Below are 27,782 nucleotides of genomic sequence, written 5' to 3' on the forward strand. Positions count from 1 at the left end.
ATGTCAGGCTTTCAAAATATTAATAATCTTTGTTGTAATGTGTGGTAAAATAGAGACTATGTTAAAATATACAGATTCATGCTGATTCTCTTCCTGATGTAAATTGGATTGAGTTATTTTTGCTATTATTTCTAGTTTGTAGAGCCTTTTGGCTTATACTTATTGTCTGTTAAACCCAAAAAACTCTAAAGAAAGAACGTGGGGCATACTTATGTTTGCTTCTGTAATCCTTAACAAAGTGACTTAAACTGAACTGAAATAGACACAGTGGGGCACTATTTTCAAATTGAAGAATGCATGAATCAGAATCACCTGGAGGGCTTGTCAAACTTCTGAGCCAGATCAGTAAAGTGGATGAAGGGGACTTAGGAAGAGGAAGAAAGGATAGGGAAAAAGAAGAACAGTGAAATGATTTTGACAACTTTTGTATGTGTATGCATGGATGTGGCACAATGGGACCAGGCGTCAGGGGTATGCACAGGACACTAATTTAAAAACAAAAGAAGTAAACAGTAAATGGATTGAAGAGGGATGACCGGAGTGGGGGAAGGATAGGGGGAGGAGGACTGAAATGGAATGCATTGTTCCATGCTTTATGTCGTTGTATCCTAAAAAAGTGTAACTAAAAAAAAAAAAAATCTTGAGTCCACCCCCAGAATTTCCGCTTCAGTAAGACTAGGGAGGGGCCCAAGAATTTGCATTTTAACAAGAGCCCAGAAGAAGCTGAAGCTGCTAGTTGCAGGACCACACTTAAAGAATCCCTGCTGTAGGGTCATTAAGGATCAAAGCTATTTGTCTCACTGTGATTAAAAGTAAGTTCTTGGGACTGGGGGTGTAGCTCTGTAGTGGAGTGCTTGCCTACCACCTGTGAGGCCCTGAGTTGGATCCCTGGCAAAGAAAAAAGAAACAAATGCATTTAAAAAGAAAAAAAAAACCCTGCTCTATTTGTAAGAAGTTACATTTATTCAGCTTTTGTTACTATGCAATTAAGATATTTAAGCAATATAACTTTAATTTCATTTTAGGGATATGGTTGATACGTGGGAATATTTTTAAATGTCAGAAATTTACTTATGTAGTACACTTAAAATTTATTTAAAAAATATTTTCACGGGCTGGGGATGTAGCTCAGTGATAGAGTTGTTCCCTAGCACAAAGTCCTGGGTTTGATAGATTTGTTCATTTGTTTATTTATTTGTAGTACTAGGGATTGAACCCAGGACCTCATGTAAAAATTCTACATGTATCTTGTGAACAAACAAAATAATTTGAAATGGGATTCTGATAACTTTTTTTTTTTGGGGGGGGGCGGTACAGGGATTGAACCCACGGGTGCTTAACCTCTGAGCTACATCCCCAGCACATATCCGAGATCCTCCAGCCTCAGCCTCCCAAACTGCTGGGATTACAGGCCTGTGCTACCATGCCCGGCTAAGCCTTCTTCATTATGCTGTTTTAAACCTGTCTTTCTAAAATGAAGATACTGTTAGGGGACAGGCAGATGAGGATGGTGGGAATACGAGATTAAGAGAATAATTCTAAGAAATGGGCCCATTGTGCTGACCCCCACATGCTTTCTTTTCCAAGAAGCAATTTACCTGCAGCCTCAGTGGACAGGACATGTCACACTCCTCAGCAAACTACCTGTTAACTGCAGGAGAAATGCGGGCCCAAAATAATGTTGATAAGAGGAACCCAAGTTACCCTGAAGGGGAAGTATTTCGTGACCATATCCTGAAACTCAGGGAGAGAAGGATAATTCCTCCTAACAATACAATCTGTAAGAATATATGGTTAAGAATCCAATTAGAACCAGTCAGCATTGGCCAAAGTGACAGAGTTGTCACAGCAATGGGGACTTGAAAATCTATTGTCACCCTGCTGTCAGTCAAAAGTCAAAAAGTGGATGTGGGTGGGACTCTCTGGAGACTTCTCTATTTATCCCCAATAAAACTGGAGTGCTGGAGAGGCCTCAGAGAGTGGGTGACTATCCCCCTTCCCTATCTATCCCTTTAATATACTCATTCCTTTTACTCTGAGTGAAATGTCTGAAATCTTTCTGACTTGATCGCACGAATAGGAGTTTGAAGCAGGGGCAGATCTTTGTGCTGCCTCATTTTCCCAGAAGACCCCAGCCCTGTAACAATACCAGATCCAATAAGCACCAGGGAGAGCTTAACTGGTCAAGTGTTTTGTCAGCAGATGGGAAATAGGTGCTATTTATTTACAGAGTGATTGGTGGTTAAGGCTGAGATTAAATATTCTGGACTTAAAAATAATTACAAAGTCCTAAATAATGAATGAGGCATAGCTAACACTTATACTTTTCTCCTCTGGTAGTCTCAGTTTTTTACTGATTTCAACAAAAAATGAAAATATGTAGATGCTATTATTATTTTTTCTGATGTTGTGGATCAGACCTAGGAACTTTTGCATGCGAGAGGAACACTACCACTGAACCACAAGCCCAACCCCTATAGATATTACTTTTATGGAACTATAATAGGTATGTGAATTTAGAATACTTAGTTCATGTTTACATATGGACAAAGGGTCATCTTTATGATCTGAGATTAAACTTGGACTTTAGTTCCCTTCCCCAATACTCTCATTACTCAGAATCAAAAGTTCCATATTAACAAGACAGAATGGCATAGTCATTATGAAACTGGACCCTGGAGTAGAATGCTGGGTTCAAACCACAGCAGCATTAGTTATTAGCTGTTTGACCTTAAGCATGATTATTAATTTATTTGCTTTCAATTTCTTCTGTAAAATGAAAGCAAGAATACCATCTACTTTACTTTGTTGCAAGGATTAAAAGAAATAACATGTATGAATTACTTAGTATAGTCTCTGGCACATAGTAAGAACTAAGCATTATTTTTATAGTTATTATTACTATTATTATTTTTAGGTACTGGTAATTGATCCCAGGGGCCCTTTACCACTGAGTTACATACCCAGCCCTTTTGTTTTTAAATTCTGAGATAGGGTCTTAATAAGTTGCTGAGGACCTTGCTAATTTGCTGAAGCTGGCCTCAAACCTGAAAATCTCCTGCCTCAACTTCTCAAGTTGCTGTGATTGCAGGTGTGCACCACTGTGCTCAACTAGTATTATTATATTATTAGTAAAACAGAAAGAATGAACATATTTGAAATATGAGCCTGTTTTTAATCTTGCAGTTTTTTATGTAATTTCAAAATGTAACACTACTCCATCCAGCACATGAGAAAGATAAAGCAGGTTCACAACAGTATAATAATTGTCTTTATAAACAATTTAATTCAGATAAACATTTTAGCCTGGTAATCAGACAACACAAAAATTTCCTTCCCAATCATAAGCAATGGGTTGGGGTACTTTGTACTTAAAACAGTACCCAAAGACATGGTTGCTTAGCTCAAATATAGTATATAGGGTTTTCTCAGCAAATTGTTAGTTTGTATGATTTAGACTAGATATCAGGTAGCAAATAAGCTTATTAAGAGAAAAACTATCTGTAAATCATCCTGATGACAACAACAAGGTAAGATTTAAGATGGGGAAAAAGATTCTTTGACAACTGACCATCTTTCCCAGTTAAGTTACCAGCACTGTATCATTTGAAAAACCAAACATAACAAAGGTGGGGGTACTGTTCTTTTTGCAACTAAAAGGAAATATTGGGAATTTTACAAGTTAATTCACATCTGCTGTTTAAAGTTCCTTAAATTTATATTAATGAGTTACTAATGACATAAGGGACATATAGGTTTTATTTTGAACAATATTTAAAAGTTCCCCTCTTCCCTTACTGAAAAGAGACACGAACACATAGATCAGGGCAATGTAAGCACCCCCAAAATTAAAGGAACTGAAATCAATATGCAGAGATTATAAAAGGGCCAGATGCCTATCTAAAAAGATGTCTTAATGCAGTATTGAAGGTAAAAATCAAGTGTGTTTTCATTTAAAATTCAACATGTCTTTATATAGGATTATCTATTATAAATAATCAAAACCATGAAGACCTGGTATAATTTCAAACACAATTATACATAACTCATATTACCTTTGCCAGAATGCTAAAACTCAAGCAGATACTGTTTGAGGATTACAGCACTCTTCAACAACTTCTGAATTATAGCAAAATAAAGTGCAGTTCTCTTATCACACATACAAGGCATTAAGAAAAACAAACAACAAAAAAGAATTGACCAGTGAAGAGTCTAACCTTGAAAACCTGGGAAGATCAGAGTTCACCAAAGCCCAAAGATCGATGTTAGCAGTATCAGACATCACACAGTACAAAATAAGATTATGAGTTAGAAGTGGTTCACATTATAGCACAAGTTAAACAATAATCCTCTTTGCCAGCATTTCTATACCTACAGGATAATCAGTATGCAAACAGAACCATACAGGAGAGTAGAGAGCCAAACTTTTTCAAATTGAGCTTATTCTGAAGAATAAGCTCCCAGTCTTCATTAATCCAAAAGAAAAATGGAAAAGTCTACTGAAGACATGTTAACATTACTACTGTGGTTTTCCAAAAGTTAGCTTCTCAAAATACTAAAGTTGGCAAGATAGTACCATTTCACTGACAGCCTTCAATTCCTTTAACAAAGGGGTAATTTTAGATAAATGTTTATCTTGACTTCTGCAATCCTTTAAAATAAATACCAGGTAAAAATATCTTAATATGTTCAGACTGACCCAAGGAGATAATAAAGCCCTCAGATCATTGGTGACAAAATAGAAAAATCAAAAGACAAGTATGCCATTACCAATATACTATGTACTTTTATTTGTCTTATTTGAAAATTATTCTATGAAGCCACATTCTGATTTCTTCCCATAATTCATTGGGAGGCCTTCTTCTGTGAATTATTAGTTGCCATAAGTTAAAGAGAAAAACCCAATGTATACACATACACCACTGAACTTCAAAATAAAAAATTCCAATTTTTGAAAGATGTGAAGACTATCAATGAAGGGGTATTTTAATATATTTGGCATGCAATATCCCACCCCAAACCATAGAAAATAGTACAATTACTTAATTATTCAATGCCCATATTAAGACAGGCTATTCACTAGTAAAACCAGGATCATTAAATAAAAAGATAAAAAGCCTACAAATAGAATGCCTCTTGGTTAGTGTTAATTGACTATAAACACAATTTCCTTTTCTTACAAGTCTTGCTATGATTTATAAACACTTAATTTTAGAAGAGAGAATAAATTGTGCTAAAGTACTGAGTCAAAGGAGTTAGAAGACCCAGGATTTTATTCTGGACTCTGCTACTTAATAAATATATAAAGGTGGGCAATTAAATCTCTGAGTGTAATGGGAATAGTGTCATCAACTCCAGCCTACTTCACAGGATTGTTTTAATGATGAAAACCAAATTTTAAAGGATAGATAGACTTAAGGTCTGCCAGGTGTAAGGTGCTCCAGAGAATACAAAGATGAGTTAGACACAAACCTCGCCCTCAAGGAGCTTACAATAAAAGTACATTATATGATGTAAATGGTACTATGCCACATAAATAGGAAACACTATCATCACTGCCCAATAATAAAGCTTTTAATACCTTTGATAGTTTGAAATTTAGAAAGCTAAAACTGGCTGGTGTTTGCTTCAATGGTTTCTAAACCACGTACAGCAAACTAACTTAAGTCAGCACTCAGATCAGAGCAGTCTTGCCATGCAATTAGTTCAATAAATTATAATTTCTACTTAACATAGTTCAGAGTTCAAGTATAGACACATGCATATTTAATATAGAAGGGCCCAAAACAAGGACTCTTAGAAAACACATCTTGTTGAAATATGACATTTTAATTCAAGTGGGTAGCAAGAGAAACTTTGGATCATGTCATAGCAAAACTTCTAAGACGGCAATTTTTAAAAGGTTACATTTTAATGAGTTATATGCCAAATCAATTTTGTGCATGAGGCTCTCATTCCCTTGTTTTTCAAGTGACCTAACAAAGTTTAACTAGAAAACAAAACAAAAACCTAAAGTTTTGTATATAAGTGATAATTGATATAGATAAGCTGATGAGTTAACAGGTATTATTTTAAATCTAGTTTTCTTTTTTTAGATTTCTTTGAAAATTTTCCTAATTTTTCTTTTTTTCCCACATTTTATTGATATATTACAGTTGTACATAAGGGTGGGATTTGTTATTACATATTCATACATGCACATGACATTAAATCTAGTTTTCTCTTAAGGTTGTAGTCAACTATTACAAAGAAGACAACCACCTGGTTTCCATAAATATAATTTAAAGTGCATTTGGTAAATGGAAAGTTGTTAACTCTGTTTTAAAGTAAATGTGGCTACTTTTCTTTCTTCTTCCCTTCAAATATATTCTAGTGACTTAGTAAAAAGAAATCTCGCTGACAGTCTAGTCTAGCAGTGATCAGGGCAGCAGAATTCTATGTGAGATAGGCAGAGCAGAGTTTAAAATTACTTCAAAGTACCTTGTAGTCTTCTCTTTATTTGGGTGATAGTTAAATCACAAATACTATCAATATTCTTGACATCCATTTAGAAAGAACATGAGAAGCAGTTATTAGGGGTGGATGGAGATTTTGAGGTAACAGAATAAGAATATGAATTGAAGGCCCAGTCTGCTATGGCCAAATGTTTCCTGAAATGGTATGAGCAGTTTTGTTCCATTAACTACATTAATAACTAGAACAAGAGATCAGGTCTAAAGCATCAAGCCAGAGGATAGGTGGAAATATGATATGGTACCACTACTAGTTATAGATACTTAACTAAATGTTGGGGAGCCCTAAGTCCCAACTATACCAACAACCAACAACATTACTCTGAGCAAGTTTTTAAACAATTTGGCCCTCAGTTTTTTCATATGTGATAATGACATTCTCCTTGACCAAACTTCAGACAGTTGAACCTGAGTTTTCTTCTTGGCTAGGTATCATCCTTGGCCTATGTATATGATCTGCAAGCCCAGTTACAGCAAGAATCCTGCTAAATCAGTATATAGGGAGAGTCCTCCACCCTCAATATCTGACCAAGTGCCTCATCCCTCACCCTTGAAATCTAAGCTCTTGGCCTGCCTGTAGCAAGAATTCCATTAAATCCAGTTTAGCAAGAATTCCGCCTAACTTTGATTTTCATATTTTTCCATCACTGACCTCCTCATTCTTCTTGTATTTTTTGTATTTGTAGTTGATTTCGGTTATACTCTTCTACTGTAGTAACCCCTTTGAATAAAATCTGTCCTGCCATAACAAGTACAATGAGTAATTTCTTTTTGATGTATGTAAAGTTTAGAACTCTTCTAGATCTGGTACTCTGTGGTTCAATGAAATGGTGGGGGATTAAGAAACTGGGGAATCAATTTGGACAGAGATAGTTGGCTTCTTAAGTTTCTTAACTGTTCATCTCGAAAATTATGAATTTTTAATGTGTAAGAAGAAAAAAATGTCCTTCCAGATTTCAGGTGCATATTTTTCTCTCTTTTAATCTGCCCTAGAAATTTGAAAAGGACTATTTATTTTAAATAATAAACAATACATTTAAATATTGTGGCTTTTTTTACTTTTGATTAGGTGAACATCTTTTACTGAGAATTAGCATTTTTCCTTTGGATAGCTTTTGGTAATTATTCTTTGGTGTGTATTGTTTACATGTGTGTGATGAAAATAAGTTTAACAGCCTCTAATTTGTCTTGGTTGCATCGATTTTTTTTCTACTCTATCTATTAGACCTTCTTCGTAGCAATAGAATTTAGAAAAATGTGACAAACCAAAATGTGAAGATGTTTGAAAACCTGCAAGAAGTATGCCATGGTGAAGATTATATATTTGCAGGATCTGATAATACACATTATTGTTAAAAAGTTCCTTTTTGAAGGATAATTCAATTTCTTTTTTGTTTTTAATAAGAGTCTGACTCTGTGGCCAGGCTGGTCTCAAACTCCTGGGCTCAAGTAATTTTCCAGCTTCATCCTCTCAAGTAGCTGCAATTATAAGTGTGCACCACCATGCCTAGCTGATAGTTCAATTTCTTTTCCATTAACCAATATATGGCAAATATAAGAAATATACTCTACTACAAAGTTGAGGTAAAATATTATACAAAGCAGTTTGTCATACTATATATTTTCAACTAAAAATGACATATAAATTTGTTAATTTTGAAGTGGAAAATAAGTTTTCCTAATTGGATAATGTGGAGTCATGACAATAGAAATACTGGGCTCTACAAGTTCCTGACAACTTACAGAAATAGGCCACCATGTAAGAATTGAATTGGCATATATGCTCTTAAATACATTCAAACACTTGAAAACATGAGATACAAAAGTAAGCGTGTGTATGTATATAAATATATATATTCACACACATATGTATATATACACACATACATAAATATATGCATATAAATATATAAGAACAGTTTCAAACTTCATGCAGTTACTACTTTGGAGTTAAGGATCTAACCTGGAGGACCTGGATAGGGGTCAAAGTTCACCAAGGCCCAATGTCATCATTAACAAAAAGGAAAAACATCAAAACTGTTAGCAATATCAAGAAACTAAAGCATTACACTAAATACTTTCAAGTTAAAATGTAATATTTTTGAAAGTTCACATTCATGCATTTGTATATAAACCAAATTATCTCCACTTAGCATTAATACTTAGAATTAATGAAAATAGCACAAGTGCCATATTGTAAAAGACAAAAATATCATTTTTATAATAATCATTGATATGAATTTAGATGAAGAACAGTTAATTGTAAGAGCAATAGGGTTTAAAACCCTACTTAAATTTGTAGTTTATAAACAAATCAAGAAGTGAAATACTCATCAGATATTTGTTCTTCTGAGTGCTTTCATTATTATTTCTTTAAAAATAATAATTTTTAAAGCACCTTTGTGACTAATGGTTTTATGTTGACATATTTTAAAGTATTGTTCAACAGTGAGCTCCATTATGAGTAAAACTGAATAACCATAAAGCTAATTAGAATATAATAAGGATAATAGTTTGGTTTATTTGAATTATTGCATGCAAAACAAGACAAGATACTTGCTTCAATTCTTTATATTACATGCAAGAGAGTTAACATGGCTGAGAAGATTTTCACTGGTTTTCTTCAATAGTACAGAAAGGTAAAACCTTAAATAATACCCTCTAAAGGACAGCCAAGTAAGATCAGATAAAAATCTGATTTTGAAAATGAAGCCTCTGAACATAGTATGTGATCTCATTTAATTCATGTTTTAGAAGATATCTTATTAAAATTAACTCTACTTAAGATTTTATTGAAATTTAATGAAAATTTTCATTTTAAATGAATTTTAAAAGTAAGTCATGAATTGTCAAATGATAAAAGGACAATTGCTTTGAAACTTTAATCTTAGATTTTCCTCTTCTTTAAATCAATGAAGGACAATTTTTTCATTACTAGAAACAGAAAACCTGAATACCAAGTCCCAAAAATCTGCTAAAACCTATCACCAGTGACTGGACTCAGCAACATTAATGCAGGATGAAAATGAGCATTTCCAAATTAGTAAAATGAAATGACATAGAACAGACACAAAATGAAAAGGTGAACATTGGATGCAAAATTTAGAAACTAGAGAAGTGAATGGTGTTCACAAGACAAATGAGGTACAGACATGAGATTGGTATTAATAGAGAGCTAGTCAATTTGATCATGCTGTGATGCCAAAGACAAATTTGATTACCTAGTTCCTAGAGAACATAAAATTTTTTATTGTGCCTGGTGACATTTGCTGATCATGTGATAGAACCATAGCAATACTTCTGGTATAGATCACAAGCATCTATTGGGTGATCACTACAATGATTTCTGTGATGACATGCTGAGAAGTTCATATTTAAAAATGCAGGTGGCATTTTGCTGCCAGGTTATCAGTATAGCTTTATCTTTAACAGCAAGACTAATAAACCACTATTTCCTTTTTTTTTCCATCCAAGTTGTTTTGCCTTACTTTAACTAAGTAAATGATAAAATTAATTACTAAAAATAATAAATTAGATGGCATGGAAATGGATGGAGCTAGGTATAAACCAAACTATGTGCTCATAATATGTTTTTACATTATAAATTCTAAGATCTTAAAGACTGAATAACCTGCCAGCAAAATTAAATAAACTGACTAACAAACAGACCATTCTCCTACCACTCATGAACATACCTGGCCTCCCAGGAGGACCTTGGGGCCCAGGGTTGCCTTTAGGGCCTTCTAGAGCTGGTCCTGGAGAACCGGGAGGGCCTGGGGGACCCTGCACACCAGGGAAGCCTTGAAAGCCTGGTTCACCCTTTGGACCTGGAAGGCCAGGGTTTCCTGGAGTGCCAGGTAATCCTCCATCACCCTTTTGACCTATGAAAGTAAAATGACATTAGAGAAAACATTAAGTGATACTGAATTACAGGCTCGTCTATAAGGTTAAAGCTATTACAGCAACTAAAGAATTCACTAGGGTAATTGCTATCTCCCACTAAATCCCAAAACCACACAAAAAAAATCATTCTTCCTATTAAATGTATGTATCTGCTATTAGACATATTTATCAGAGTATGTATAAAAATACTGAAACAATAACAGTGCATTCTGAAAGGTACCCATTTATTAGGACACAGAGCAATGGTCATATGACCAATGAGAAAAAAGAGAGAGAAAAATTTAAAAGTATAAAATATCTTCAAGAATAAGCTAAAGATGGTTAGAGATGTTTCGTAGAATAAATGGAAGATAAGGATCTGCAATGGTTGTTGTGTGTCCCAGCAGACCACTGAACCAAAGATTTACAATCACAATCCAGACAAACTGTTCTCAACATTTTATTCTACACCAGTAACACTCTTAAGAGTCATAAACAGTTGCACATTAAAGCAATAATTTTCATGTTGGGATCATGAGAAGGATATCAGAATTTCCAAGAGATATATTTGTGGTTTGAGGAAAGCCTCCATAGAATAGCCAATGGTTATTTCAGTACAAAAACATACATATCTACATCGTTTTACAATGATATTAAGCACTAGAGAGGAAAGGCAGACATGTGTGCGCATATATCCATTCAAATATACAAAACATGTTAACATGGAGTTTAAGAAACATTTTCATTATTGGTGCATATTTCTACAGGATTTCCTTCTATTATTTTGACATTTTTTTCATGGGGAGAAAAGAGTATTTTTTTCCTCATGGCTAAGTGAGTTTCAAAAAGTCTCTTCCCACAATTTTGCCTTCTTTCTGTGTCATTACCTGAGCATTTTTATGAATTCAATGAAGAGATATCTTCAGATAAATTTCCTTAAGTATGCATTTTTATATAGTACAACCTCTTTGTTAAGTTGCTAAATAAGAAATATGATTTCAGTTTTGGGGGTTTGTATATGCATTTTACAACCACAATGGTGGAGATGGAAAAATAAATGTACTGGAGAACATTTTCATTTTATGGATTAATTTAGCATATTTTAATAAGATTTACCAGAAAGTCCTGGGAGTCCTGGTGGTCCTGGGATTCCAAAACCTGGTTGACCTATTGATGAGAAAACAAAACAAAAATCTCAAATGGATAATAATAACTAAAATAAGCACAAATTATTTTCAGACTCATTAAAGTTTTTAAGTGCTACAATGTACATCATGTAAAACATGCAGAAGATTTTCTTTCTTTTCTTTTCTTTTTCTTTTTCTTTCTCTTTTATTTGGTGCTAGGGCTCAAACCCTTGCAAACGTTAAGGCAAGCACTCTACCACTGAGCTACATTCCCAGTCCCAGAAGACTTATTTCTAACAGAACAATTCTAAAATGAGAAAACTTCTATTCGTGGTGACCATCAAATATATCTTTATATAAATATATCATGTAAAAATATATGAATGGAATATAGATTGCATAGTAAAACAGATAAATTTGAAAAAGCTGAGTAAGTTCTTAGTGTGAAAAACTAGTCAAGACAGGATTTAGATTTTTTTGTAAGGAAGGCGCCAACTTGATCAACAAATATCCATTGATATTCTCAGGATGAAGAGGAAGAAGATATGGAAGGGAAAATAATGTGGTATCTTAGAAGGTAAGAAATATGATGTGGCTGGGGATGTAGCTCAATGGCAGAGTGCTTGCCTAGCATGTGTGAAGCACTGGGTTCAATTATCAGCACCACATAAAAATAAATAAATAAAATAAAGGCATGCTGTCCATCTACAACTACAAAGCAATTTAAAAAAGAAATATAATGTAATTTTATTATGGATAAAAAAGGGTGAATGAGAATAAACAAAGTGGAAATTTGAGTATTAGGAAAAACTAAAATAAATACAGCACCTGGTTCACCCTTCTGTCCAGCTGGTCCAGGAATACCATCTTGACCTGGTTTGCCCTTTTCACCTGGAGGTCCTGGTGGGCCAGGAAGACCTCCACCTCCTAAATAATAGAGTACAACAGTTTATATCCATCATTCCAGATCCTTTTCCTTCCATCTACCCCATTTTCCCACACTAGTTCCAAATATTTCTATCCAAAAGATATAAAGTGCTTTTGAGACACTCCTTTAAATCATGAAATCTTAGGAAAATGAAGAATAAAAAGACAGGACAGTGTCATAAAGAAACAATCTGGTCACTCCACATTCAAAGCTTTTGAGCTTATCATTTAAAAATGGCCATAGAATATCCAAGAGTATGGTGTGAGGGGTGACAGGGTGTATTATAGGGCTCATATGGACCAAGATGCGTGATTTACTTTAGGAGTCAACAAACAAAACTGCCTCGGCCCTTCTAAAAAATATATCAGAGCTTCCATCTTCTATTATAGGGTACTTGAATCTACTCTTCCAGAAAATAAGGGAGCCAAGAAAACAGGTTCCATAATGAAATTTTCAGTATATTTATTAAAAGTTTGTTTAGATTATCCTTAATATTCAGAGCTAAGTGAATGATCACCACAATTTCCTTGCTTTGAAAATGTTCACAGCTAGCCACAATTTGACTTTCCCAAATTGAATATGATAAAGCTTTAGTTTTGCAGAATGGCAGTCTTATTTTTTATGCTCACCTACAGGACCAGGTTCTCCTGGAAGGCCAGGGTTTCCAGGAGGACCATTAATACCTTTTGGTCCAGGAAGGCCTGGGGTTCCTAGAATAAAGAGCTCAAATTAAAAATAAATACCATACCACTTTAAGAGCTACAATTCAAACTTAAAACATACAGTGTTAGCACTGAAATAGTGAAGAGCAAAAAGAAATTGAAAAATGTTGGTGATGCTTGGAAATTCTTAAGAATAATATTAAGCTTTAAATTTATTTGCCCAGAGGTTGTCCATTATTATATCTTCATAAGCATAAAAATACTACCATCATGTTATACTGGTAAAATTTGCAGAATTTCACTTCCCAGTTGTTTAAATCCATTCATCTGCTATTGAAAATTTGAGTTGTTATCAGGTCTTGTCTATTATTAATTGCTTATGAATATTTCTGCATAGGACTTTTTGTGGACGTGTATTAATTTATCTTGGAGTGAAACTGGTGGGTCACTGAGTTACATAGGTGTATGCTGTGTTTTATAAAAAAGTCTGCCAAGACATTTTACACTTACAGCACTGTATAGGAAATCTAGTTGTTCAGATCCTTCACAACATATGTGATACTATCAGTTTTAATAATAGTCATTCTGGTAGGTATGCAGTACTACCTCAATGTGTTTTAATGTACATTTCTCTGATGTTTAATGACACTGTTCACCTTTGCATATGCTTATTGGCCATCTGGATATCTTTTTTGTATAATGTCTGCTTAAGTTTTTCTACATTTTTCAAAATTGGATTATATGACTTTTTATTACTGAGTCTAAGAAGCTCATTTTATATCCCAAATATTAATAATCTGTCAGACATATATTTTGAAAATATTTTTTCCTAGTCTGTAGTTTTCCTATTCATTTTCTCAATGGTGTCCTTTGATGTATAGAAGTTTTAAATTTTGATTAAGTTTGATCTATTAATTTTGTTTTTACAGTTACTGCTTTCTACATCCAAAGAAAATGTTGCCTATCCTCAAGTTAGTTTTCTTCTAAAAGCTTTCTTTAATGTTTTAGTTTTTATGTTAAGACTAAGATCCATTTCAAATTAATTTTTTATATAATGTGACATATGAAGTGAGTTTCATTTTCCCCCATATGAACATCCACATATTTCAGGAAGGTTTGCTGAAAAGATTATACTTTCCCTTTAGGATTTCTTTGATTCTTTTATCAAAATTCATTTTACTACATAATATTCTGTTTATTTATTGATCCTTATGCAAGTACATCTGGACATCTAGTAATGCAAGTCCTCCAACTATGTTTTTCTTAGTTGTTTTGGATGTTCTATATCCTTTATATTTCCATACACATTTTAGAATTGGTTTGTTAATTGTTTTTATAAAAGCCTACTAGTTTATTAACTGGAAATGCTTTGAGTTTATGGGAGAGCATAGCTACAACTGGCATCTTAACAATTTTGATCTTCCAATCCATGAATACTCTATATCTCTTCATATATTTGGGTATTTACATTTTTCTCATAGCTAGCTTCATGGATTTTAGTGAACACACCTTGCAAATATTTTGTTAAATTTACCCCTAAACTCTGGGGTCAGGCAAAATGGACTAAGTCTATTACAGTCTGTTTTTCACAATGATTATAATACTAAAGCACTTTTTCACAATAATTACAATTAAAAACTGGACAGAACACAAAAAGCAAACATTCAAGTATTCAAAGACTCTGAAAGTAAACCACTAGCAGGCAGATTTGGAAAGGAAGAGAAATCTTAAAATGTGTAATGTATCATCCTAAACTTAATAACTTAAAACAATGCTATTAATTATTTCACAGTTTCTATAGGCAAAAATCCGGGTACAGCTGAGCTAGGTTCTCTGCTTCGGGTCTTGCAAGGCCAAAATCAGGGTGTTGGTCTAGCTAGGGTCTCATCTAGGAAAAAAATGCACTTCTAAGCTCATCCAAGTTATTGGACAAATTCAGGTTTGGGGTTATAGGACTGAGGCTCCTGTTTTCTTGAAGGTTGGTTGCTAGAAACCATTCGTAGGTTCATTAGGCCACCCATATTCCCACTCTGTAGGCCATTGCTATGTGAGCAATGGAGATCCTTCTGTATGTGGAATATTCTTTAATTTTATGAATTTCTCTGACATCCTCTTTTGCTACCAGTTGCAAAAAAATGTGTCATTAAAGAGCTTATGTGATTATGTTAGGGCTACCCAGAATATCTCCATATCTTAAAATGAACCAATTTAGGAACCAGTTTAACTATATCTGCAAAATCTTTGCACAGCATTACCTAGATGAGTCAGTCAATGTTTGACTGAATAACCAGGAGCAATAAATATTGCTGGGGACATATTGGCATTATATTTACTACATAACTCAAAACAAATAAAAGCACAATAAGAACATTTCCTAAAGAGTGATAGTTAAGATAATTTGCTGCCAACAGCAAATACTAGAAATACTAAATGAAAAAAATTTAAGGGAAGGACATCAGAAATGTTACATATTAGTGTAAGACCAAGTTGCTTCTCAGGTAACTAAACTATCTGCTACAATGATATTCAACACTTTTGAAAGAAATTTAAGAGATTTCAGTATCTTTATACCATACAGTCCAGAGAATTCAGTAAACAATAAAAAATAAATACTCCATATGAAGAATCTGGAAAAGGTGACGCTAAATCAGAAGGAGAGAACTAAAAGTAGTAATAGACCCATGGATATCTAAAATGTTAGAATTAGCAGAAGAAAATGTTTAAAATAGCTATAATAAATGTAATAAGGAATCTAAGGAAATGGGTGGGTGCTGTAGGGGGAGCTGAGTTACAGAGTGTGCTTACTAGCCTGAGTGAGGCCCTGGGCTCAGTCCCTAGCACAAAGAAGAAATCTTACAGTCAAATATGTATACAATGCTTGAAAAATGGAAATTTCTGGAGAAATAAGGTTAACTCAAAAAAGAAGAAAATAGAAATCAAAAATTTCTGTGAAAGAGTGGAAGACATTAAAAGCATACTGAACAGTAATTGAAAGAACATTAGACAAAAAATTTATACAAAATTTTAACTACACTATCAGTCAATTTGCCCTTATGGACATTCATAGGACAACACATATAGTTACCAAATATAAGTTTTTTAAGTGAACATGAAAATTTACCCAAACCATAAAGCTGAATCATATAATATGTCTACATAAGTATTAATAGTTAAGTTATACAGAGTATATATTTTGACTACAACAGTTAAACTGAAAATCAATAACTGAAAGATATCTGAAAGCCCCCAAATAGTTATATCTTAAACCACAAAATTGTAAATAACCTATCAATAGCAAGAGAAATTAAAAAGGAAATTAGAACATTGTTTTCAATTTAATTATAAAGCACAAAGGAACAAAATTTGGGGGATTCATTTCAAGCATTCCTTACATGGAAGATGAAAATTTAAAGTTTGAAACACATCTATTTCAAAGACAAAATTGAAAAATCTATTATCTAAGTTTCCAAATACAGAAGCCAGAAAAATAACAGCAAAATTAAATTTGTAGAAAGAAGTAAGAAATAATAAAGATATAAGCAGAAACCAATGAAAGAGAAATTAAACCATAGAGAAAATAATATGTAAAAGTTAACTTTGAACAATAAGTACAATGTAATGAATGCCTAGCAAGACTGACCAAGAAAAAGAGAGAAAACACAATTATAAATATAAATTTTTTGTCATACTGGGGATAAAATCTAGGACACAATCTATAAAACATACCCAATCAAGTCCAATAATACTTAAAAACAATATATACCATATAGCATGATCATCTTGGAGTTTATCCCAAGAATATTAGTTTGTTTTTACAAAAAAGTCAATTAGTGTAATTTGTTATGTCAACAGAAGAAAAGAAAACATGATCATCTCTGTAGACTCAGAAGAGTAACTGATAAAACTCACTCTCATTCTTATTTACTTTTGTGGTGTTGGGGATCAAACCCAGGGCATTAGGCACACTAAACAAGTGTTCTACCACTGAGCTATATCCCAGGCCTCTCACTCTCATTCTTGATAAAAATACTGTCAATGAATTAGAAATAGAAAATAATTTTCTTATAAGACATAAAATGTTAAATTTAATAGAAAAATACTGAACATGGTCCTTTCTGAATTGATGAAAAAGATGAGGATGTAGACTATAACTACATGTATTAAACATTGTACTGGAATTTTAGCCAGTGTAATTAGGCAAGAAAATGAATAAAAGTTAGTATCTTGAGGTGATATGTTAATTTACAATAACAAAAAAATCTAAACATACTCAGGATTAATAAGTGGAATCAAAAATTTCTGTATATACATATTTAAAATTCCAAAATCAATTATTTCTATTTCCAATAAAAAACTAAAAAACGAAATTGGAAAGGCAAAACAATGGCAAACACTATCAGAAGGCATTAAATTTCCACATATAAATTTAACAAAAGATGACCAAGATTTATAAAATGAAAAGTGCAACACATTTTTAATTAAGTTGAATACATAAATAAATGGAGAGAGTACATATGAATTGAATTGTTAGATTGAATATTGTGAAAATGTCAACTATCCTTAAATTTATCTAGTTTCATTGCAACCTTAATCAAAATCTCTGCAGGTATTTTCTAATGGAAACTGATAAATTATTCCCAAATTCATACAAAAGATGTAGATTACCTAAGACAAGCTTTGAAAAACTGAAACAAAGTTGATGTGCTTAGACTACTATGTTTCAAGGCTTACTATAAATTTACAAAATTCAGATAGTATTGCTATATTGCATTAAAACCAGAATGGAAAATAAGCCAATGGAAGAGAATATAGAATGTAGAATTAGATCCCCATAAATACAGTCACTTGAATTTCTTCTGAAAAAGGAGTAAATGCATTATTAAAATAATGTGGAGAAACTGATATCTGTATGGGGAAAAATAAAATGAACCATGACTGTTAACTTACACTATGACATTTTTATTCAAGGTAAATTTTAAAGCTAATTGTGAAAGTTTTAAACATTAAAGGCTGTAAAAAATTAGAATATTTCCAAAGCTTAAAATAGGGAAATATTTATTGAATAGGATACAAAAAGCACTAATCATAAAAGAAAAGACTACTACAATGTAATTTATTAAAAACTAACAACTTTTGTTGATTATATGACAATGTTCAGACAGTGACAGGCAATTCTGAAATGGGGAGAATATAACTGCAATGTATTTGATTAAAGACTCATATCCAAAATATATAAAGAATTGCTCTGTTTCAATAAGAAAAAAGGTAAATATCCCAGTGAATAATGAACTACAATAACAAAAACGTCAGCAGGCACTTTATAATGATGCTATCCAAATGGCCAGTAAGAATATGAAAAGGCATTTGTTGTTATTATTCATGAAAAAATTATAAATCAAAACATCAATACATGTCCCTCAGAATAGATAAAAATTAAAAAGACTGACAATATCTTGTGATTTTGAGGATATGGATAACTGGATGTATCACACATAGCTGATAGGACTCTAATTTATAAAACCACTTTTAAAGACTCTATGGTACCATCTACCAAAGTTAAATGTACACCTACCCTATGATTTCAGTAATTCTACTACTAAGATTTTATATAAAATAAATCAGTGCTTATGTCCATAAAACGACATGTAAAAGAATGTTAACATTTTTTTTCCCACAATAGTCCCAAACTGGACACACCCAAAAGACCATCCACAGGAGAATGCATAATTAATTGTAGCATAGTTTTCAATGGAATATTACATAGTAATCATAAAGAAGAAACTACTTACCCAAGCAACAAAATAAATGACTCTTAAAAAAGACACAATGATGAGTGAAATAATATATACCATAAGATTTCATTTACATGAATTTCAATAATAGGCAAAAATAATTGATGTTAATAGAAGTTAGAGTAATGGTTATCGTAGGGAGAGGGAGGATTCCATATGAAGTGGCATGGGTAAAGTTTATGAAGGAATTATTTTGTATTTTGATATGTATGATAGGTTCATGGGACATATACATAGGTAGAAATTCTTGTGTACTTCAGTGTAGTTTACCATATATTTGCATGCTAAATTTCATTATAAAGTTTAACAAAATGGTAACCAAAGACCTACTCATCCATGCCACTATGCAATTAAAAAAACAAAAAAATTTAACAGAAGCATGAACAAGCAGGTACTATATAATAATCTAGTTCAGGCTATCTGCTTGACTATAGAGCTAAGTCCCTTTGCTTGAATGACTCAGTCCCAGCCATTCGAATGAACAGTATGATTATTCTACCAACAGCCACCAGCTGTGTGCTTACGTACAATTTTCTAAGAGAATCAGCAGCAAGCTAGGGCCTGGAAGAGTATATTATCACCTACAAAAATAGTAAGGCCTCTTAATTGATTTGTGGCTAGCAGTCAAAGATTGAAAAACACTCCACCAAACAAGTCTCTCTTCCCACAGGATATTGTCCTGCTGAGTTGGTAATACTTATTCTCATTTTATACAGAAAAACATTTGGGCAAAGTGAAGTAGTTAGTTTGAGACTGTGCTGCTAATCAGTATCTGATTGGGAAATAGAATGCAAGTCAGCCAAATAAGAAGCTGCTATGTGATACTAGTTAGAGTGGATAAGGAAGGAAAGAAGGAGGCATTTAAGAAAAGGAATACTTTCATTAAGAATGGGATTCCAACTAGAATAAGATATATTCCATGCTTTCATAATTATAGCAAAATGAGTTTTTCTATCATGTATAACTAAAAAGAACCAATAAATAAAAAGAGAAAAGGAATACTTACCTGGGAATCCAGGGAGGCCTGGTTGTCCTTTTGCTCCAGGGGTCCCTGGTAATCCAGGTAAACCAGTCTCTCCCACAGAACCTTTAATACCTGGGCTTCCTGGGTATCCAGGCAGACCAGGTTCACCCTGAAAACACAAATAAAAAGATAAAAATGAAGTCTTACATGACTTTGATTGTGTAACAGCATAACATAGACCTTTTACTATACATTGGACACTCTGATAAGTGCTTTATATAAACTGCTTCATTTAATCACTACAAAAGCCCTATGAGTTAGGTTTTTGTCATCTTCATTTATAATTGAGAAAACTGAATTTTAAAGTAGTTAAGTGCCTAAGATCTTTAGTAAGTAGCAGAATTAGGATTTGAACCAAAGTCTATTTGTCTCCAAGCTCATGCTATTCCAGTGGTAGGCAGCTGCATTATTCTTACTAATCCTTAGAAAGATACTATTATTATCCCATTGTTAAAGCAATGCAGCTAGTAAGCAGTGGAATCTGAATTTGAATCCAGTCTGATTTCAGAACCTGTGATACTCATCCCTATTGTACTTCAATGCAATTCATTGCTTATAATAAATATGCCAAACAATAGCTATAGTAGGTTCTACTGTAAAAGACAAATTTCATCTTACTATGAATAAGTCTATCAATTCTTCAGTGGATATTTAAAATCCTACTTCTTCCATGAAGCCATTCTGGACAAAGACAATTTACTCTAAGAGGTTAAAGTTTGTTCAAATTGATGAAAAATAAATGTTTCAGTTTTGGATTACAAAATCCAGTTTAAGATACTAAAAATACACTTGAAGGGCCGGGGTTGTGGCTCAGAGGTAGAGTGCTTGTCTCACATTTGTGAGGCACTGGGTTCAATTCTCAGTATAAATAATTGAATAAAATAAGGTCCATCAACAACTAAAAAAAATTTTTAAAAAAACTTGAAATAAAAGTGATTAAACTTAAAAAAAAGTATCTCTGTGGTCATAGACTATTCATGTATTACCATTTTCTCTTCCCTCCCTCACTTCCTCCTCCTCCTTCTTATCTCTCTCTCTCTCTCTGTTTCTTTCAGTACTGGGGGTTGAACCCAGGGACCCTTTTTATTTTTTATTTTAAGACAGGTTCTCACTAAGTTGCTCAGGGTCTTGCTAAGTTGCGGAGGCTGGCCTCAAACTTGCGATCCTCCTGCCTCAGCCTCCTGAGGTACTGGAATTACAGGCATGCACCAACATACCCACCCAGCTACAATTTTTTTCTCAAAGAATATATGCATTATGTTTTCTTCTAACAGAGCCTTATAACAATTCATGCCCACTTTCACAATTAAGTTTTTCCCAGTAATAATGAAAACATGCACCATAACTCTAAATCTCTACCACAGTGCTCACTGCTCTGCTCACAAGAATCACGACCTCCTCAACAAAATGTCAGTATTTGCCATCACCTACAGAATGTTTCTTTCTTCACTTAGTGTTTACACTTGTCTGGGTGAATAAGATCTTCTATTTGTGACTTGTGTGTTTAGGCATTGTGGTAATAACTTTTAAAGTTAATGCCTTTTCATCTTATATACTGTTATTTAAAAAATCAGTTAAGAATTTGGGACTGTGGATAGATTTTTTTCTTTTAACTCCTTATATATCAAGTATTTAGCTCATTTTTAGGCAGACAATAAAGTTTTGGCTTGAATCGGTTGTATCTTATATGTTTACACAGAAAAAGCTTTGAATCAATTATTTTGAGTCCTGTTATGCATGAAAGAATTCAATTTATATATAAAAAAATGAGAAAAGGTTCTAATATTCTGCTAATGGTAAACCTGAAAAGCAGTTTACAAACTCCTAATTACTTACAGTACTAAAATATGTTAAATTCTCCACAGAACTTTAATCTTTAAGTTCAGCTAGCACTGTCCCCTAACACAGTTGCTCTCATCACCCTTTGGTCCCTACTCATTCAAACCAAATATATATTTTAAAAGAGAGTAAATATTTTATTAGGAGTTTTGAAAAGATCTAAAATTTACTAGATTAAGCTTTATCTAACATTTATTATTCATATACTTACAGAAAAAACAATGAGTTTCAAAAAAGGCAAGCCAGAAAAGATAAGGAAGAGAGGTCAGAAAATCAACAAACTGGTCAGGAATCCGTAAATCACTCAGAGAAAGTAAGATTCAATTCTATTTGCACTTCAAGAACTAGAAGAGATTTGAGTATACTCGGGTTGCAGATATCTGCATTTGTTCTAAATGTCAAGCTCTGATAAAATTCTGAAATGGAATATATCATACTAATGAAACAAATTTACCACTGTGTAACTATCTAAAATACAATAATACTGGAAGACTAGAATGCTTGTTTTTAAAACAAGCCTGTAACTAAAACTGCTTTCAAGGTCACTGTGTTGTATTACATGCAGCTCAGGTTAACAGGGCTCAATTTGATATCTTTTTTGTTAAAATTCAGATTCTTTCACAATTAAATTCCTAGTAAAAATGAAATCTAAGAGCATTGGTTCATAGTCTACACTATGTCTTAGTAACAGCATCTTCTCTTCCATGCTGTATTATAATCTAAGAGACAGAATATAATTATCTGTTTGCACTGTTTCATAGACAACATCAAAGTTGGTGAGAAAGCCAATCTTTTGGGTTCTTGCCTGACACTGTAAAATTGAAGAAGCACTGCCCATTAAAAGAATGGAAAATACTTGGTGAGAAAGGGTAAAAACGATATCCTGCTCTATGCAACAGTAATTTTTTGGTTGTAAATTCTATTCCACATATAATTATTAATTATTTTTGCAGCCCTATCTGTACTGGAAATTAAGGATACCACAAATAAATCTACAAATGGCAGGGACTGATTCGCTCAAGGTTCTAATTTAGACAGAGGCTATCAACAAGAAGTGAAATTAAAATAGAACTAACTACCAGACAATTACAAAATCCTACTCCTGTGTATAAACCCAAAGGAAATGAAATCAACATGTCCAAAAGACACCTGTACTCCCATGCTTATTGTAGCACTATTCAAAATAGCCAGGATATGGAATCAATCCAAATGTCCAACAACAGATGAATGGATAAAGAAAATTAGGCATATATACATGATGGGATTCGAGTCGGTCATTAGAAGAAGGAATGGACCTGGAGAACATTAAGTGAAATAAGTCAGGTATGAACAAGTATTACATGATCTCATTCATGTGTGGGAATCTAAAGAAGCAGATATCATAGAAGCTGAGAGCAGAATAATGGTTACCAGAAGCATGGAGAACAGGGAAGACAAAAGGTGGGGAGAGGGTGGTCAAGAGGAGAGATGGGGAAGAGGCTGGTTAACAGATACAGTGCTACTGTTTAGTAAGTTATGGTGCTCTACAGCACAGTAAGGTGAATAAAATTGATAGTAATGTATTATATATATCAAAATACTTAGAAGGGAGGAATTTGAACACACTCACCATAAGGAAATTATAAAAGTTTAAGGTGAAAGATAGGCTAATCACCCAGATTGATCACTACCCTATGTATACAGGAATCAAAGCATCACAGTATGCCTTATAAATATATACAAGCACTATGTGTCAATCAAAAAATATAATGAAATGAAGGGTAGAAACTAGTAAATGAAGATACACATCCATCACTTCCAAAAATTTATTTGTGTTGTTTTATGTATGTGTGTGTTTTGTGGTAAGTGCACTTAACATAAAATTAATCCATTTAACATATTTTAAGATGAATAATACTGTTAGCTGTAGGCAGTGTATACCACAGATCTCTAGAACTTATTCATCTTGCGTAAATGAAGCTTTATACCCACTGAGCAACCACTAATTTAATAAATTAATATACAGGAGAGAGTATACAATAAGATTTTCAAGTGTGTAATGTATATAGCTCTTTCAGCAAGTAAAATGATAAGCTAACAGGGATAAACTAATAAATAATGGCTCAAGACTGTCTCAGCAGGCCAAAAGGTAGCAAATGAGATATGTGTATCTCTGAAGTAATGAACTTAGAGAAAATTAACATGAACCAAGTTTATCATACGTCCAATAGTATTTTTTAGTACACAAGGAAAGAGTAATAGCAAATTTTTACAAACATCAACTCAGTGGAGCCAAAAGTAGCTCAAAATGCTAAAGAAACATTAGAGAAAAATGTGACTCATAAAATCAGGTTATTCAATATTAGCACAGTTTGTGCAGTTCTAGTAACCACAGCACATAAACTTATTTAAAATGTATTGGAAATTAAGTGTAAAGGAAAACACTCATCTGTTCATCAAGCTCAAGATTCTAGAACTTAAAATATCCTTAAAAGACAGTAATTTTAAGACAAATAAAATATTATTTTTATAAGTAGAAACCTTGTGGATTTTCCCAGTAATGTGCATGAAGAATTGAAATAGCTTTATTGAGATATGATAAACATTCAACACAATTTATCCAGATAAATTATAGAATTCAATGCTTTTAGTATATTAACAGTGTTGTACAATCATCATCACAATCAAATTTAAAAAATTTCACTCTACCCTAAAAGATTTCCTGTAGTCATTAGCAGTCATTTTCCATTACCCTCTTTCCAGGCCCTGGCAACACCTAATCTATTGTTTATACAGATTTGCCTAGTCTAGATCTTTTTATGTCCATGAAATCTTATAATATGTGGTCTCTTGTGTCTGGTTTCATTCAATTTGCATAGTATTTGAGGTTCATCCATGTTATAGCACATATCACTACATCAGTATTTTAAATTGTCAAATAATATTCCATTGTATGGAAATAGTGTAATTTATTTAGCCATTCATTCCTTGATGAATATTTTAATTTGTTCTGCTTTCTATTATGAATAACATTGCTTTGAACACTTACAAGTTTCTATGTGGAGTGGAGACACAATTTCATTTCTCTTGGGTATATACCTTGGAGTGAAATTGGTAGGTCATACAATAACTCTCTCTATATTTTTTCGAGACATTACCAAATATTTTTACATAGAAGTTGCATCACTTACATTCCCATCAGCAATGAAAGGATTCTGATTTCATCAGATCCTTGTCAACACTTATTATTTTCTGTTTTGATCATGGCTATTCTATTGAGTATGAAGTGGATTCTCATTGTGATTTCAATGTACATTTACATAAAGACCACTGAAGATGAACACCTTTTCGTGTAATTATTAGCAATTTGTACATCTTGTTTAATGTTTAAATCATTTGTCCATTTTTTCACTTTTAAAAATCCTTTGTTTTCAAAACAAATAACAAATGTATATATTTATGATATACAAGGTGATGATATACTACACATATACATTGACCTTACTCATCTCATAATTGAAGGTTTTTACCCTTTGACCAATATTTCCAAAGTGCTGGAAACCACCATGCTACTTTCTATTTCTATAAATTTGACTACTCTAGTTACCTCATACAAGTGGAATCATACAATATTTGTCTTTTCTTTTAAGGAGGTACTGGTGATTTAACCCAGGGCCTTGTGCATGCTATGTAAGTACTCTATCACTGAGCTACATCCCCAGCCCCAATACTTATCTTTTTGTGACCGGCTTATTCCTCTTAGCTTAATGTCTTCAAAGTTCATCCATATTGTAATATGTATCAAAATATCATTCCATGTTAATATCGAATAATATTCCATTGTGCAAGCACATGACATTTTGTGTATCCATTCCTCCAATAATGGATATTTGGATTACTTTCACCTTTTGGCTTGCTGGTATAAACATGGCTATAAAAATATCTGAATCTCTGCTTTCTATTTTTTGGGGGTATATATATATATATAGAAGTGAAATTGCTGAAACATATGGAAAATTTATGTTTAACTTTTTGAGAAACTCCCATGCTGTTTTCCACAGTGGCTGCACCATTTTACATTCCCATTAGCCATGCACAAACCACTTGCTCCACACAGTTACCAGTATCTTTTATTTACTATTTTTATAACAATCTTCTTAATAGGAATGAAGTATTATCTCACTGTGGTATTGATTTGCATTTCCCTACTCATTAGTGATAATGACCATCTTTTTTTTTTGGAGGAAGGTCTATTCAAATCCTTTGTCCATTTTTGAATTGGGTTGTCTGGGTAATTTTATTGTTGTTTTGTAGGAATTATTTATGTAATCTTGAAACTAGTCCCTTATCAGATATATCATTTGTAAATTACTTTCTCTTTCTGTGAGTTGCCTTTTCCCTTTGTTGGTACTGTGCTTGGATGCACAGAAGAGTATAACTTGGGTGTAGTCCATTTTTATCTATTTTTTATTTCATTGTCTAAGCTTTTGGTGTCATAAACAAGAAATCATTGCCAAATACAATGTCATGAAGCTTTTGTTCCACATTTTCTTTAAGGGGTTTTATAGGTTTAAGTCTTATGTCTTTGATCAATTTTAGGTTTTTCATATGGTGCAAGGAACAGGTGCAACTCCACTATTTTGCATGTGGACATCTAGATTTCCCAGCACCATTTGTTAAAGAGACTGTCCTTTTTTGATTGTGTGCCCTTGTCAAAGATCATTTGATCACATACAAGAGGGTTTATTCTCTGACCTTTTTTATTTTTTATTGGTTCTTTTTGTTTATACATGACAGTAGAATCAATTTTGATATAATTATACAAGCATGGAATATATATTTTTCTAATTAGGATCCCATTCTTGTGGATATACATGATAGTAGGATTCACTCTCTATTGGTCTATTTATCTGTTTTTATGTTAGTACCACCCTAACTTGATTACTGTATATTTGTAATAAGTTTTGAAATCAATGAGTATGAATCCTCCAACTCTTTTTTTTCAAAATTGATTTGAAAACTTAAGGGTCACTTGAAAGTACACATAAATTTTAGGATGAATTTTCTATTTCTGCAAAATATGCAAATGAGACTTTGACAGGGATTTTTTGAATCTGTAGATTTGGGTAGTAGGAGCATCTTAATAATATCAAATCTTCCAACTCCTGAACAGGGGATGCCTTCCTGTTTATTTGTGTTTTAGTTTCTTTTAGCAGTATTTCCTAGTTTTATGTGTATACGTTTTTACCTCTAGTTTAGACTCATTTCTAAATATTACTTTTTATTGTTGATGCTATTGCAAATGTAATTGTGTTCTTAATACCTTTCCCTGGCTGTTGGTTGTTAGTGTACAGAAATACAATAGTTTCTTGTGTGTTGATTTTGTGTTCTGCAACAAGGCTAAACACATTTACTAGTTCTAACAGTTTTTTGCATGTGGGAACTTACTATAGATATTTTTTACATATAGAATTATGTCTGGTTGCCTAGCATTAGCAAGGCCCTGCAGTTCAATTCTAGTACTGGGAAAAAAAAGATCATGTGAATCATCTGTGAATAAAGATAATTACTAATTTGTGTCTTTTATTTCTTTTTCTTGTCAATTGCTCTGGCTAGGATTTCCAGTAATGTGCTGAGAAGAAGTGGTGAAACTGTGAGTTTTTCACATACAGTGTATATTATGATGTACTTTCCTGCTATTCCTAGTTTGTTGGGTGTATTTTATGTATTTTATCATGAAAGGGAATCCAATTTTGTCAAATACTGTTTTAAAACCTTTTTTAGTTGTAGATGAGCACAATACCTTTATTTTATTTTTTATCTTTTTTCTGTGGTGTTGAGGATCGAACCCAGGGCCTTATACATGCGAGGCAAGTGCTTGACCACTGGGCCACAACCACAGCCCTTGTCAAATGCTTATAATGCTTTGAGATTACTGTGTGTCTTTTTCTTTTCATTCTGTGATGTATTACATTGATGATTTTGTATGCTGAAATACCCTTGCATCCCAGGGATATATATCCTCCTTTATCGTGCT

At 33.0% G+C, this 27,782-nt stretch overlaps 1 protein-coding gene across 1 annotated transcript in view; it reads right to left on the bottom strand.

Annotated features, from left to right (window-relative positions):
• COL4A5 (collagen type IV alpha 5 chain) overlaps positions 1 to 27,782 on the bottom strand; it is a 227,026-nt gene that overhangs the window by 19,390 nt on the left and 179,854 nt on the right. Inside the window, exons 37-41 of the mRNA XM_079124399.1 lie at positions 19,910 to 20,036; positions 13,079 to 13,159; positions 12,350 to 12,448; positions 11,511 to 11,561; positions 10,208 to 10,393 (exon numbers count right to left, since the gene is read on the bottom strand). Of these exons, the coding sequence (XP_078980525.1) occupies positions 10,208 to 10,393; positions 11,511 to 11,561; positions 12,350 to 12,448; positions 13,079 to 13,159; positions 19,910 to 20,036 (544 nt within the window). The remainder of the gene's footprint in view (positions 1 to 10,207; positions 10,394 to 11,510; positions 11,562 to 12,349; positions 12,449 to 13,078; positions 13,160 to 19,909; positions 20,037 to 27,782) is intronic.

The sequence above is a fragment of the Sciurus vulgaris genome (genome assembly GCF_902686455.1).
Source record: "Sciurus vulgaris genome assembly, chromosome: X".
NCBI lineage: Eukaryota > Metazoa > Chordata > Mammalia > Rodentia > Sciuridae > Sciurus > Sciurus vulgaris.